Raw genomic sequence first — 15,823 nt, forward strand, 5'->3', positions numbered from 1 at the left:
GTGAAGGCGAATATGGATTTGGGTTGTTACTAGTAAACGTGTAGTATTGCCAGATCTGATGTCGGTGGAAATTAGCCAATGAGTACAGAAAGAGGTGACGCAGATCGTGAAATATGGTTGATTAGTAATCCAAAAAATCAACGTAAACGCAAGTAGTGACGTCACTAATTGCTTGTATCGTACCAATGAACTGGATTACCGAGGTGAAGCAATCACTCACACAACCACTGTACGATACACGCAAGTACACGCAAGTAGTGACGTCACTACTTGCGTTTACGTTGATTTTTTGGTTTACTAATACAACCCTATTTCACGATCTGCGTCACCTCTCTCTGTACCTCATTGGTATCGTACAGGGGTTCTACTCACACAACTTAACCGATTGCTTCACCTCGGTAATCCAGCTCATTGGAAATTAGCCAACGTGCTGTAAACAAGCGAGACAGTGTGAATTTGTCGTTTCTTTCGTTCTCCCTGTTTAAATGATTGACGGAGTGTGACGCAAAATTTCGTCATCCATTTAAACAACGGGAGAATGAAAGAGATGACAAATCTATATTGCAGGACCTATTCTCTATGAAATTTTGGGGATCGTTTCATAACCTGTTCATTCGTGTTATGGTATAGCTGTGTTTTCGTTTCGTGTGCTGTTTCATTGCATTGTTGGACAATCAATTTTCTTCAAGCGTTTGATTTATATCGTGAATCATTATTGTACAGGTGAAAATGGGAGCAAAAAGAAAATCTACTATCCGCACCCGTTCTCAACGGCAGGTACGTATTACCCAAGCGAAAAAAGATTTATCGTCAGACGAAGAGGACCGGGGCGTAACGCCAACCCCTCCTCCAACAAACACTGGTAAAGTGCGACGCCGGGCGCTTCGTAAACGATTGCAAGTCTTGGCAAGCAGCGTTGATGACACAGTATCGGAGGATGGTAAGACAACGACCAACGGTGGTTCAGTCGAAAGTGGCGACAAGGACGATGACTCGGATTCAACGACAGATGACCCGATTGAGCGGATGAAGGCAACAGACCGGCTGCCGCTTATGATCATGGAAGTGCGCAAAATGAGCGAAGAGATCGCAATGGTTTGCGATGCGTTGGAGCAAGCACTCATCAGTGATGCGTCCGATCAGGATTTAGAATTGGAGAGCCTTAAAAAGAAATTGACCAACTTGACCGAGAGGGTGAGTATTATTACATTAGAATACAATTTTATCTAAATGATACATAATATGTATATTTTATAGTGTTATCATAAAGTAGTGCCTGTAGCCGCTATTGCACCTGTAACAGCGAAAATAAAAACGAGAAAAAATAAACTAGCTGATCGAGCGAGCCGGATTCGTAAGGAGGCAGTCGCACCCGATGATATACAATCTACACCCATGAAACGAGTGGATCGTTCTAGCAGCGTAGATTATACCGAATACGTATCACCGGAAGGCAAAGTGGCCGAAAGTGCACCTGCAGATGAATCCACGAAGGACAGTGGTAATCCGTCTTCAGGACATGATGAATCTGTGACAATGATAAAGGCTACCGAAGAACTTCCAACCTACGTCGAGCTAGATTGCTGTTCTCCAACGCCGGTTTTCAATGAATATGAACCGGAATCGATTCGCGAAGTACAGGGCGACGTCACTGGAGAACCATTTGTCGATTTGAATCCAGATTCCGTTGAGGGCCTTGTAGCGAATGATGACTCGGAGAACTTTTACGATCCAAGTTTGTTCAAAGAATCCGATATTGAAGAGGGTGCCCTTAAAATTCAGGAAAGCAGCGCATCGGACAAGGCAGATGATCCAGTTATTAATGATGACATATTTAACATGCATAGCTATGCCACTCCAAATAATCGTGAGTCGGTTCGACCCGTGGCTCCAAGATTTTCCCTACACGATATCAGTAATGAAACAGCTAAACTACAGAAGCAACAGTCGAACGATACTCCGGTGGGGATGGAGACCCGTCGAACTGGGCACCGAAGATTAATAACAGATGCTGAACCGAATTTCTCGACTCCCTCAACGGCTACTGAAGAAAAACCTGTTAATATTGAACCAGAAACTGAACCGTATATCTTGTATCAACCATCCGAACCTACCTCAACCCAAATCAAAGATAAACCCGACTTGGACACTCTCTATCAAGCGGAACCCAGTACTTCGAAGGATTCAAACGTTCAATTGATTTCCATGAATGATGGATCGAGTAAATCGAAATTCGTAACCAACACCGATCCGAATCCGAACCGGGAGCCGACAAACGAAGAAATACGCTACATAGTTCCTCACCTGCCGAAGTTTAGTGTAACTCAAACACCTCAAGGAGAAAACTACGAACTATCGCTGATGAAGAGGGATATTGAAATGCGTTTGCGAGTAAATGACCTTTCTTGGGTGACCCAGCGAGCGATTCGTAACGAGACTACTCGAATGAAGGAAATTGTCCGGAGCAATAAACGGTTGGAACTGGAAATGAAACGCTTTGGTGATGTGCTGTCGGCTAATCAGTTGATTCTGGACTATGATGCGAAGAAGAAAACATTCATTCGGGTCCATCCGGAGTTGGTAGCAAAGATGAAACCCCATCAGAAAGAGGGCATCAAGTTCATGTACGATTGCTGCTATGGGGGTAGTTTGGGAAGTCAGTCCGCTGGATCCGGATCGATTTTGGCGCATTGCATGGGTCTCGGTAAAACCATGCAGGTCATCGCTCTGATGAACACAGTGATTTGCTATCCCCAACTAAACACGAAGCGAATTATTGTGGTTTGTCCCAAGTCCACCGTGATGAATTGGGTTCAAGAAATTCGCCACTGGTTGGGTGACATTCAAAGCGACGTTAGCGTTCAGATTTTCTACTTGCCAGATAACTCGTAAGTCTTTGGTGATGTAGAAAAGTATCGGTACACTTAGGTATTTGAATTTATCAATTTTTCAGTAACATCTACAAGAAAATGGAGGTGCTAAGAGGATTTCACAACGTGACCGGCAAAAATGCCCACTGTTTGCTAATCGGCTATGAAGCATTTCGCGCGTTGGTGTTCTACGATGCCAAGAATAAGAATGGCGAGCAGCATTCCGAACGCGTCCGCACCGAAGTGCGTCGAATCCTGATCAATCCAGGACCAGATCTGATGGTCTTGGATGAAGGTCATATAATCAAAAATCGGAAATCTCAAACCAACCTATCCGTCTCGGAAGTGGCTACCAAACGACGGATTATTCTGACTGGAACACCCATTCAGAATAATCTCAATGAGTATTTTTGCATGGTGAGCTTTGTAAAACCGGCTTACTTGGGCAACGAGCGGGAGTTTAACGAGAATTATGCAAAGCCGATTAAGGACGGCCAGCATAAGGATTCCAACGTAGCCGATATTCGCTTTATGAAGATGAAGTCGTTCATTCTTCACAAGCACTTAGCCAGCTTTGTGCAACGGAAAGAGTTTTCCGTTTTGGAAGGTTTCCTACCGGAAAAGTTCGAATACGTGTTGTACGTTCCGTTGACACCGGTGCAGGAGGATTTGTATGAGCAGTATCTCAAACGGAATCCGTTCCGGAAGGATGTCGGAGGTAGAAATCTGCTAGAGGACTACACTTTCATGCGCAAGATCTGGACACACCCGATCGTACTGGAGCGAGCGTGGGAGAATGCTATGAAGGTAAGTAACTGTTGTGTTTGTCACTTGAAAAATATCATACCAGAACTGGTCACCCTAAAATGCTACATCATTTATGAATCTTCCCTTACCCGTGCGCAAGATTTTTAAACTTACGTTTATTTGACAGCTTATCAAAAATGCGAACTTTTCTGATATTAGGCACAATGGACACTTTAAAATTGTCAAAAATCGTAGAACATCAAATTTTAGTAATATTTTGAACTGTTTTTTCGCGCATTTTTTTAGTTTGTTCATAGGTAGGGGAATTTACGTATTCTCGTCAATCTAAGCAGCGTCCGAACTTCTATTAGTGATTTCTCAGCGTCACACACATACATGACAGGTTTGTTTGTTGACATTTATCTGCTGCTTGCTGTTTTACCAATTCCAATTGACAGAATTGATCAAAACGGGTTGAATATGTTTTTACAACACTCCAAACTTCTCAGGTGAGTGTGACTATTGTCGGCAGTCTCTTTTTCTTCGGCACCCTTTCCATTTGAACTGCGTGTTAATCAGCTGTTCTATTATCGGCAACTCGAAATCAGCCGTATTTTGTAGTGTGTATATTTCATTTAAAGAAATATATGGCATAACAGGATTGCACAGTCGTAAAAATGTGATCAGATTGAAGCTGAAAAGGTAAGGAATTTGCTTAATACATTCAGCGAAGAGTTTTGATGGGAAAATACAGTGAAATTAACGTTTCAATTTCGGTTGCCGAAAACAGTCAATGGGTGCCGAAGCCATAATTTACCCTACCTAGCAAATGATTTTTTGGATTAAAATAAATGTTTTTATTTGCGAAAAAAAAGTTTAAACATTTAAACTTGATGTTCTACTATTATTGTCAATTTAAAGTGTCCATTGTGTTCAATATTAGAAAAAATAACATTTTCGATAAGCACTAGTCATACTGAATAAACACCCTGTTTCACCATAAGGCTATCATACAAAATTCGTGGGTTAAAATCGAATTTTCGTCATACTAAGCACAACCCGCACTTAACCTCTCTTTTTTAACAAGTTTGAATAAAAAAATATATCAAAGATAACTTCAACATTGATTTACCTTTGCAGCAGTACCGTTAGATTTCATAAAGAGTTGAGATATAGTTAAAAATCTAACACTGTTTCTTGATTCCAATTCCGTCATAGGATTTACTTCGGCATACGGATGAAAGCAGTAAAAGTGAATTCGCTAGGAGCGCTTCTTTTGTATTTGAAACTTGTTTCATTGCTATATTTGATGTTTCTGATCTGTATAACGGAAATGAGCGCCTATGCCAAAGTAGTTCTCCATTTCAAAACGGTCCAATTCAAGAAAAAAAAAAACTTGGTTTATTGCCCCTTGAAAACAATTATGCAAAATTTCATGGAATTCTGAGTGGTAAAATCTGATTTTTTGCTATTTGCTATTTGCTCTATATATATATACCTTGTACGAGAAATACTATAGTGTTACCGCTGGGTGGATTAATTTGGATTTTTAACTCCATTTATCAGAAAAAGTACGGTATCAAGGAGAAGCGCCGTGCCGCCCGTCGGGTGCGAGGATTCGACAGTAGCTCGGAGGACGACGACGATAACGACGCAGACAATGCGCGATCTATTACGAACGTATGGTGGAAGCAAATGATCAGCAAGGATGATTTCGAGTCTCTGTTCCCAAGTAACAAAATGCTGCTGCTATTCGAAATCCTTCGAATGTGTCAGGAGCATGGCGAAAAATGCTTAATCTTCTCTGGCTTTGTGATGGTCTTGAACATGGTAGAGCATTTTATGAAGATGATTGATGAGCAGAGCAAGAACCCGAAGGCCCAGCTGTATGGATTTTCGCGATTCCGAGGGCCCTGGCGGCCGGGAATGGATTACTACCGCCTAGATGGCGGTACTTCCAAATCCATCCGGCATGAAATGATAACGAAGTTTAACGATCCAAAGAACCGAGTGACGCGAGTATTCCTCATTTCCACCAAGGCTGGTGGACAGGGAATCAATTTGGTAGGGGCCAACCGTGTTGTGATTTTGGATACGTCTTGGAATCCGGCTGTAGATCAGCAAGGAATTTTCCGGATCTATCGCTTGGGACAACAGAAGTCCTGCTACATTTATCGTCTGCTGGCGATTGTAAGTCTAATCAACCGCGTTTATCACTTTTGGGTGTCTTATTTTCTTAATTTTACCATTCTCAGCATACGATGGAGGAGAAAGTCTACTCCCGTGCTGTCACTAAACAAGCAATGAGTCACCGGGTGGCCGACAAGAAACAGGTGGACCGCAATTACAACATGGCAGAACTTGAGGAACTGTACCACTTTGAACGCGTCAACATGAGTGCCCGTCCCATATCGGCCCCAGCGGTGGATGATGTACTGTCCACTTTGTTGCTGAAATTTCCCAAGCTTATCTTTCGATACCACACGCACGAAACCATGCTCGACAATAAGACCGAGCAAGATTTGACAGACATAGAGAAAGAGCTTGCGTGGACCGAGTTCAAGAAGAAGGCACTAACGATTAATATGGATTTTGGTATAGGAGACGACCAGGGCGGTGATCTAGGCAAGACTGATTCCCAGCTGTCCGAGATGGACGTAGATTCGGAGCTGCAGAACATGTTCGAGAAATCCTGCGTTCCGAAGTGTGAGGTACCGGAACCAGATCCGTTTGACATCAACAAAACACCGTTGGCCATACCAGTTAGACCATCCTTCGGGAAGAAGTTCAATGAAAAACTTCTGGACGTGGACCCAGAACCGGTTGAGGACGAGGGTGCAATCTTTGGGGAAGATCCGTACAATGAACTTAGCGTAGGCGGAAGCATAATTGAGGAACAACGTAAGAAGCTAAGCATTAAACAAGAATCTGATACACAAACATCTTCTCAGGTTACTGTAAGCGAAGACGAAATTGGTCTGCTGCGTACCCTTGAAGAAGAAAGTGGTTCGGCGATTGAACCAGTTCAAATCAAGCAGAAACCTCTGGGATACATCGCACAAGACGTCTTCCGTGATGCTCCTGTCATAGATTCGATTGAAATGTTGGATCTGTCGTACGGTATGTTGTCCATTTGCTTTTCAAAAAACCTAAACCCACTTAAAATCCTTTTTTGTTATATAGAAGGCGCCGATGAGGTGCTGGAGCCAGCAGAACCAATGCTCTCGGTTGAGGAACCGGAACTTACCGAGCCATCGACTTCGGTGGATGTCAGCACCGATACGCTATCATCGATGATAGAATATGATCCTATCTCGAGTAGCCAGGATAATGGCACATGCGCCAGCACCATTTATCATTCGGACCTTTCGGAAACAATACCGATTGACGGTAGCGTTACCGATCCCTCTACGTACGAGACATTCGAAGCTTGTTTGAATACTGATCCGAATGCAGCAACGAGTACAACAGCGGCACCGTCGGTGGTGCTTGTAGTTTCTGCCATGGGTAGTCCCGCAGTGCTTAAAGCGACCGTCGAACCTCCGATGACACGTAGCATGAAACGAAAGATGATGGCGGCAAGCAGCTCTGCTGTTAAGCCGAAGAAAGCGAAGGTGAGTGGTAAGGCCTTTCCGTTTGTCGGTAAAGTGTTGTCTGAAACTGATCCGATTTACTTCTTTCTATTACAGAAAAATGTCTAAAAATCCGTGTTTTGACTGATTAGTAGTTGATTGGTTCATAGATTATTCAGTATTTGCCAGTACTATTTACTCAGCTTTGACAATAGTCAAAAATAGCTTAAGTGTTTTGATAATTTAATTGCATCTTTAATATGCAAGAATATGCAGTTTAACGGCTTTTTGCTTATTCTTCCTGCAGATGTGTCCCGGCAATAATTGCAGTGAGCTGTCGAAAAGGTAAGTGTGTCCGTCTTAATATAAATAAAATAATTTAGCTTTTTTCTGCCCTCTAAGTAAGCATGATTTTGCACTAATTTCTCATAACTTTATTTGAAATACATATTCTTGCATTAAGAAAAACCTTAGGCAGAACCTTAAATTTTCTTAGTTTGTGTCATCTCAGGCATAACATTTGATAACGGCACAAAAGCATTTGTAAACAAACTTTCTAAGGCCCTTTACACGCGAACCAAAGTACGCCCACGCAAACCAATACCATTTTCGGAAAGGTGATAGTTGCCCCTATCCGATGATCTTGTTGCTATGCGTGGGCGTACTTTGGTTTACGTGTAAAGGGCCTTAGAAAGTTTGTTTACAAATGCTTTTGTGCCGTTATCAAATGTTATGCCTGATCTTATAACAGGGGTGCTTGGAACATCTACCCCGTTAGACATGCTCGCCATTAAACCAATAAACACTCCAAAATGTTGCAAATCAGCTATGAGTTGGTGCGAGTTGCTTGCCTCAATGAACACCCACTTGTTCCTATTTTCAATTTTCTTTAGTTTTGCATTGCTAATCGCACCGATTGCCCTGTTCTCCTTGAGCAAATTGACATCAGTGTTCAACCCACAGCTCTACGGAATAATTCAATGCTGCGCCTACCCATACAACGAACTAATTATAGCATGTTCAGCGCAATCGATGGTTTACAGAGACTCTTCAATAGGGTGATCAAGTTGCAACGGTACGGTCTTCCGATCTTCCTCGTAAAAATCACCCAAATTATATCTCGGATAGGAGATTCCAAGTCTCTCTCAATGGCTCCACTTCAGATGCCTTTAACATCGGTAAGGGTGTACTCCAAGGAAGTATTATTGGGTCCGTCCTGTTCAATCAGACATTTCTGATATTCCTGCTCCCCCACATGGTGGTACGTTGTCTCTGTTCGCAGATGGCACATCCATCGTCTACAAGGGAAGGGTCATCGGAGCTTTGACTGCTTCAGAATGTCCTGTCTAAGTATTTCAGCAACTCGAAGATGCGTATCAACGTAAAGAAGAACCAGGTCATTATTTTTCCACATCACCTAGACTGGTTCTGTCTGACAACAACAAGATCTGCCTAAACGACTCAGTGGTGGAATGGTCACATCTGTCGCTAAGTCTACCTTGAACGAACCCTAGACAACAAGCTAATTTTCAGGGAGTACAAACTAATACCACCTTGATAAGATCACTGTGTCCGTGTTATCAACAGGAAGTTCATCCTGTCCCTGAAAAATAAGCTTGCTGACATTTTCCTACTCGTCGAGCTGAGCAGATTAGTATATGACAGCCGGCCCTCCGGGTCTCGGATCGGCAGCTGGTTTTCCAAGCGATATGTATAACCTTCTTTGTAAAAAGGGTAAAAGATGTTTGTCATCGATTAAGTAAAATTTTACTTCACTGTTCATAATAGGGGAGAAAGGGGGGGGGGGGGGGGTTTCAACTGCCCTCGCGCTGGAATTGCCAGTAATTCTAACTAAATATGCCCCTAAGGGGAAATAATACTAGTTGACGAACGATAAATTTCATATGAATTTATTAAAATTTGATACCAATCCAAAGATAAACAGCCATTCAGGATTAATCAATTAAAATGTAACACCTTGATAAATGAAAAAAGCAAATTAACTACTTTACTACGCTTTCCACTCATTATGTAATCAACCATTATACAGTCTACATCGAAATGCAATTAATTTTAGTTACCTCTCGCGTTCTTTCTTTCGAGTGACAGCCGCAAATCAAACAACCGTTTTCAAGGCTAATCATGAAGAGTTAATTGCAACGTAAGTCGAGCTATCGTCCCAGTTCCTGTCGTGGCAGAAATTGGCCGTGACCGGACAGCTGTTACTACGACTATATCAGCCGCCCCTAATATGGAGGTCAGGCACTGTTTTGAACCGCCCCTAACAGAACAGTCGAACAGGCATCTGTGGCAATTCGGTGCACCTTAACAGTCTCCGCATACCATGTTGATCTACGCTTACTTATGCCTGTGTTTCATGATCACTATCCCATGTTCTAGCAATTCTTATACACCGTACAACAGCAGTTTAGCTACGAAGCAAGTTTCTCTGGAATCGAAGAGCAGTGATAGTGGGTTTACTCGCAAGCTCCTCCTAAATAAAATCATTATAATGGTCTCATCGCCTGCTTAAGCGAATCCTGACCCATATCTGATGGTCAGTTATTCACAATATCCTACCCCTACCATCATGCTCCGTAGCATTTATGGTGCGTCGGTGTGTCGCTGGCCTCCCGTTAAATAGATGTTACATCAACAATATCATTCCTTTTCCCGTAATGGAGAAGATGGGTGTGGCCGGCAATGGTAATTGTCATGCCTTTCCTGTTCTGCAAGTTTTTCTGGAATCAAAATAATCGTTCTTCGTCACACTTCTCATGAAGAATGTCAAGTCAGCACAAATTCTGCTTCTACGCTTTTGAAGTACTCATAGAAATTTATGCTCATATTTCTCAATTTGTATTCTCAGATTGACTTGAAAAAGAAAAGCGAAGAAAAGTGATATTTAGTTATTGTGTGGTTGGAATCGATGGAGGAGGAATTGTTTAAAAATCACTAGAGAAAAATATGTGTGAAAGCATCGAGAATGCGCTCCCGGGTGTTATGATTTGGTGAGTACGTTCCAGTTGAAAAGTGTATTTTTGGTGATGCAAATTATGGTTATGATGACGCATGGCTTCAAACATTTTGTATAGCCAAATAAAACATTATTACATACTAAGGCTCTGAACCATTTGGTGGATTATTTTAACTTTAGTTTAAAATTTAACAGATGGAAAGTTATTGATTAACCCTGCTATCCGAGTGTGGTTACTTCTGACAGACAAGAAACTAAATTTTGACAACTATGGCTGAGTTCTTCTCGAAAACCGGTCGATTGACAGCACAGGGATTTTCGAACATAGAAAATAACTTTCGAAATGTCACTTTTAACCATGAGTTAAATTTAACTCGGCAAATGGTTCACAGCCTAAATACGCACAAGGCATCGTATGCTGACCACATCGAAGTAGGTTGTGCTGGAAAGTTGACACGTTTTTTTTTTTTTATTTTACTGCTGATTTTCATTTGGTGATTTTATAAAATGATTTATGTCATGTTTAAACAAACTTCTGATTGTTCAATTGCTTAAAATCTCATGGACGGGATCGAAATATGGCGGATGATAAGTGAAGAAGAAAAAGAAAAATGAAGATCCAGGAGCGGTGTTTGTTGGGAACTGTCTTAGCTGATGGGCAACGAAGATATCAAGATGATCACGATGGTGTGAATCCAGCAGGCTTATAATGATACCGAGAGATGCCGGACTGTTGCATTTGATGCATCTCTTTCCGAGGGCTGGCAACGAGTAGCGGTTTTCCTTAATCAAGATCCAAGAAACTTTTCTGAACTGTATTCGGGAGCTTCAAGGATTATTCGGGTGAGATCCTTCCTTTCTATTTATTTAGTTCGTAACATTATTTTCCATAGAAATTTCACTAATATAGTACTAAGAAAACAAATTGAGCTCGGCTAGCTTAGCGGCTGCTGCGTTTGCGTACTGTGCATAAGATCGTGGGTTTATAATCAAATTCCTCAAAAAAAAAAAAAGAAAAAAAAACAATCATTTGCTTTTGGTTGCATCGCCTGGTTGAGGCGTATCCTGACCTAATTCCGTATCCAATACTCCAACTCAATAGTACTTATGAGGGTATCACTAATTCGGTGGTCTCTCGTTGAGCAAGTACAACATCAACATTTCCTTTCCTATCCCTAGTAACGGTAAATATAGGCGTGGCCGGGAATAGTGACAGTAATGCTTTTGGTATTCTTGTTTAGATTGGAAATAATGTTAACTTCCTAGCATTATTCCTGAACGCAGTCAGACTAAGAATTTCAAAAGAGGCGTGAGTGTCACTAGTATCCGAAGTATACCGTAGCAACCCTAACCGCTAATGTGTTTATCGGAATTACATATAAAACCCTTCTCAAGAGCAGTTGCTGTCGACGTCGGTAAGATCACCGCTGGGATCGAAATCTAGTGAAAGCAAGTTGAACAGGAACTTGCACGTAATTTTTCTGTGATTTAAGGAGCTCGTTGGCCTTGTGGCGACCAATTTTGCTTACTGAGCAGAAAATCATAGGTTTTAAAATTTTAGGCTTAATTTTTTCTGTCATTGATTTTGCGTTTGCGATTGCGTTTTAGCCCGAAACAATGTGCCACTCGATAACATAGTTCTAGAAAAGAACTTTAGTACAAAGCAAGTGCAAGTGATCGGGTAAAATGCATTTCAAAGTGTTTTTTTTTATCAGCATCCTTTTCGTCAGAACTGTTATGAAGCGATTGGCAAGTTGGCCTGATGATTCTGATTGGATTGGAGGCGGATTGTGCAAGAGTTTCTTTGAAGATCCGATGGAATGGTTTGAAGTGTTGAGCTAGAACTAGGAGATGCAACAGTCTTCCAAGTTTTTCCTTCTCGGGCAAACCATCGTTCATTTGGTGAGATCGTTCCTGTTTATATATTCATCTGTTTCGGTTTCTACAACTTTGTCTATCATTTCGAAGAGCCGCTTTCGTGCTGTATTTTGATGAGAAATCAAATGTCGAATGCGCTATTGTCAAAGGTTGAGAACGAGTGGGTATGGCCAAGTTCCAACATAGATTTACCAATTGGTTCATTCGGCAAGAGAGTCGTCCTAGTGCTTTTTTTCTGGTTTTAGACGTTTGATGCTTTGTACCTTAAAGTTCCGTTTTTGTGATCATGATTTGCCTGAAGAATGTTTGAACTAGTTTCGCAATAACCCGGAAAAGTCTTGGAAGTGCCAGTAGTGCAGCAGGACAGTAAGAGTACAAAATAAATGAAATTTGCTGAGTTCTTCCCTTTATTTTCATTTAAATGTTTTTAAATTTATAATATATCTCTACTAAAATCTACACGCAGAAAAATTGATGTTTGTTTCAGGGCCTAATGTATTTTGTTATTGTTTCAAAGATATTGTATCACTATTTCTTTTTTTTCCTTTGGTTTGTTTTTTCCGTCGATCTTGTTTTCCGTGCTGAGCATCAATGCTACCGACCTGCCAGGAAGGCAGCTCCCACACCTGGACCCTACCTATCGACCCATCAACTCATGAACCGGGGACCAACGGCTTTACTTCCCATCCGAAGGAAGGCGTGATCAGAGATGTTATGCCTTAGAACATCCCGGCGGCGCCGACTGGTATTGAACCCAGGCCTGTTGGGGTGAGAGGTAATCACGCTTACCACTACACCACCGGCGCCGTTAGTATCACTATTTCAACAAAACATATTTTAGAATCAACAAAATGGTTTTTAGAATCAACAAACGGATTATCGACTCTACAACAAAAATATTTTTCGTTGAATTAATCGTATAATGTATTTGAATCAATACCAAAAACATATTAGGCCCTGTGTCAAAAGTATATCCATTTGAATTTAAAATCATTTCTCTGCGTGTAGCTCTAACCTGTTCGTGTTCAGCGTTGGAAAATTTTGCGAGGTTTTATGAAGCACACAAAAGGAAAAGTTCACGAGTCATTGTGAGTTTTAGCGAACTTTTCATGTAGATTGATTAGAGACCCGTTTTTTTCAGTTTTTACCCAAGGGAAGATAGAACTAGGGTTCTTTCCTCCTTTTCCTTTTTCCTACGGCCTAGAGATGAACTAGCCTAAGGCTAAAAATCTCTTTAATAAAGCCTTAAAAAAAATTTCCTACGGCCTTTTATTCCATTTTTTTTCTTTTTAGGGCTAAGACAAGAGTTAGTGCTCATGTCCCAACCACTCGAGGAAAATGGAGCATTATTTAACTTTTTAAGATTAGATGGTCCCAACGACCAATCATTTATAACAACAGAACGAGGTGTACACGTTTCATACATTTATTGGATTCTGAAGCATCGTGTTTAAATCTTCGTTTTAAACAGGCCCGATGTTTCTGAATCATCTTGCCCCTTAAATGCTGCACAGTAGGCCTGGCCGTATTGATATATTTTGCGCATCTCTGATGTACAAAATGTATCAAATAGACAAGAAAAAGGATGGAGGTATATCTATCATTTTCCAGGATGCTTTCATGAACTGGCTGTGTTGGTGTTAGATTAGATTAGCAAGGGCATCGTATGCTGACTATTGCCGCGGGTATATCGTGGGAGTCCCTGGTACCCGGTTCAAGCTTTAGTTGGCGGCGGTGGCTCTTCTTGACCTTCTACCCCTGAGTAGTAAGTGTGAATAAGTGCGTCTATGTGATACTTTTTTTGTACCTGTTGTGGATATCTAGTGCATCCTGTTCCCTTAACTTGTTGAGGACACCCTGTATTGCCTTAAAAGTTACCCTTTTTGAAGTACTATAGTCTTCACAACATAAAGGGCACCATAACGGAGCATGAGATTTGATCAAATTATTCGCAGGTCTACTTGTCTAACGCGGCTGGGTGAGGGATAGAGGATGACACACACACACACACACACACACACACACACACACACACACACACACACACACACACACACACACACACACACACACACACACACACACCCAAACATTTCTCAATTTGTATTCTCGGGCTCTTTGTATTGATTCAAACTAAGGAAATGCAAGGTTTTATTCGAACAATGGGAGCTTTTTTAATCGTGATGAGCAAATACTAATTCCTATACATTTCAGCTCAACCGCCTACCAATCGAACCAATGTCGATCTCTAGTCCCGTATGTCGGTCGACGTATCACTATCAGTGTCCATCTAAAGCAGTATCTTGATCAGAACCTTAAAGCTCCTATTTCAACGAACAGTTGTCGCACCGTCGTACCCTATGTGAAACGGGTATCCTTGCTTGAGGACATTCTGCATCGGATTGGCTCATCTCTACTGCCGGGTGCTCAGGTAGACAATGATGTCATCGGTGTGGAAAGAAGCTCTTCTCAAGCCGTATGTCAAACGACTACCCTCTCTTGGAATGGTGAGGATGTAAATTTTGCCGATTTGGAAAGTTGCTATGATGAATCGAGTGGTCTGTATTACACAGCTGATACGGATTTCTATGCGATCCACGATGACAGCGATCATTTGACACTCACGCAATGCACGCTTCCGGATTCCCAACATGTGTATACCCAGCAAGCAATCGCTCAGCACGATAATGAAGAATTCATGAATGATCTGGAGGAATTGCGTGCCGCTCTATCGGATGAGATCCAACCCGATACAAGCGAGGCTAATTGCTCGGCAGTCGTCGTGTATAATCCTCCTGTATCTCTGTGGGATCAACGAAAGCATGAGCATTTACTGAGCGAAACAGCTCCAATGGCAATTTATCGTCCAGTTCGTTCGTTCTGGGATCAAAGGGAATACCGAATGCGTCTGTACCATGCCGAACGTAAGCGACAAATTATTCGCAATCAGCGGAATAAGTGCTATCGATTTATTCCATACGACAAGGACGATCGGAAATGGTGCAAGAAAACTCCACCTGTCGATGAACAAGTTGCCGCCATATCTACGGGGTGTTCATCTATAATGCAACCAACCGATGGCATGCCAACAAACAAAGGCAGCATGGCGTTGCTACCGTATTCTGGAAATTCCATTCTGGATGCAATTCAAGAGAACAAATCCTTTTTTAAACCCAAATCGGTCATGCTGTGCTCGAGATTGGTTGAATATTTGACGTTCTGCCGAAATGTAACATGTCAGTCGACGTCGCAGGGGATGGACAGCCCTAAGGCACAACGTGGAATCAAACGAAGATACGAGAACATCAAGGTAGTGACGAAGAAGTGGAAAGGATCAGAATCGAAAGTTGCTCCAAAAACGGTGCTGGGGGAAAGAAACCAATGAGTAAGTATCAAATTATTCTCGGTGATCGTCCTACATGGTTTACTTTTCTCTATAGAAACTACAACTCCAGCTCATTTGCTCACAAGGACATTCGATGAATGATATGCACATTAAGATAACTATGTCGAAAATGGTCAAGAAGGTAGGATGAATTGAAACTAAAATTATTTTGAACTTACCATTTCATTCTCCTTGTAATCATTACTCTTCCAGATACTCATTCGATTCAGTTGATGGCTCATCTACAGGAAGAATAGCATTTGCTTTGCGTTTGATTTTCTTTCAATTAGTCAATTAGAAACGATTTGTTTGCCATTCAGTGCTCGGTGCATTGCTTTCAATTACTTTATTGCATTGTTTTAAATTTGTTTCTCTCTACATTTAACAAAACAAC

The 15,823-nt window shown here is 41.6% G+C and overlaps 1 protein-coding gene across 3 annotated transcripts; it reads left to right on the forward strand.

The window, feature by feature from the left end:
• Window positions 1–629: 629 nt before the first annotated feature.
• Window positions 630–15,725, forward strand: LOC135709730 (transcriptional regulator ATRX homolog). Of its 3 annotated transcripts, XR_010518362.1 has the most exons (10): window positions 630–1,194; window positions 1,258–2,888; window positions 2,954–3,677; window positions 5,184–5,807; window positions 5,873–6,737; window positions 6,801–7,231; window positions 7,497–7,534; window positions 14,259–15,429; window positions 15,485–15,571; window positions 15,643–15,725. XR_010518362.1 is itself a non-coding variant. In XM_065232102.1 (8 exons), exons 1-8 carry the CDS (start codon window positions 730–732, stop codon window positions 15,427–15,429), a joined length of 5,949 nt encoding a protein of 1,982 aa, XP_065088174.1. In that variant the 5' UTR covers window positions 630–729; the 3' UTR covers window positions 15,430–15,478. The 3 variants fall into 3 exon arrangements, 2 of the variants coding, with proteins under 2 accessions (XP_065088174.1, XP_065088175.1); XM_065232102.1 differs by lacking the exons at window positions 15,485–15,571; window positions 15,643–15,725 and having other exon boundaries at window positions 14,259–15,478; XM_065232103.1 differs by lacking the exons at window positions 7,497–7,534; window positions 14,259–15,429; window positions 15,485–15,571; window positions 15,643–15,725 and adding an exon at window positions 7,307–7,489.
• The last annotated feature ends 98 nt before the right edge of the window (window positions 15,726–15,823 follow it).

This window comes from Ochlerotatus camptorhynchus, unplaced genomic scaffold (assembly GCF_037179485.1).
Source record: "Ochlerotatus camptorhynchus isolate MF236.1 unplaced genomic scaffold, CSIRO-AGI_Acam_v1.1 ptg000363l, whole genome shotgun sequence".
NCBI lineage: Eukaryota > Metazoa > Arthropoda > Insecta > Diptera > Culicidae > Ochlerotatus > Ochlerotatus camptorhynchus.

Excerpts from the sequence above, each read along its gene's own strand:
- LOC135709730 (XM_065232102.1), top strand. The coding sequence starts at position 730 with ATGGGAGCAAAAAGAAAATCTACTATCCGCACCCGTTCTCAACGGCAG. Across the intron at positions 1,195-1,257 it reads TGACCAACTTGACCGAGAGG|TGTTATCATAAAGTAGTGCC; the intron begins GTGAGTATTATT and ends TATATTTTATAG. Across the intron at positions 7,535-14,258 it reads TGCAGTGAGCTGTCGAAAAG|CTCAACCGCCTACCAATCGA; the intron begins GTAAGTGTGTCC and ends TATACATTTCAG.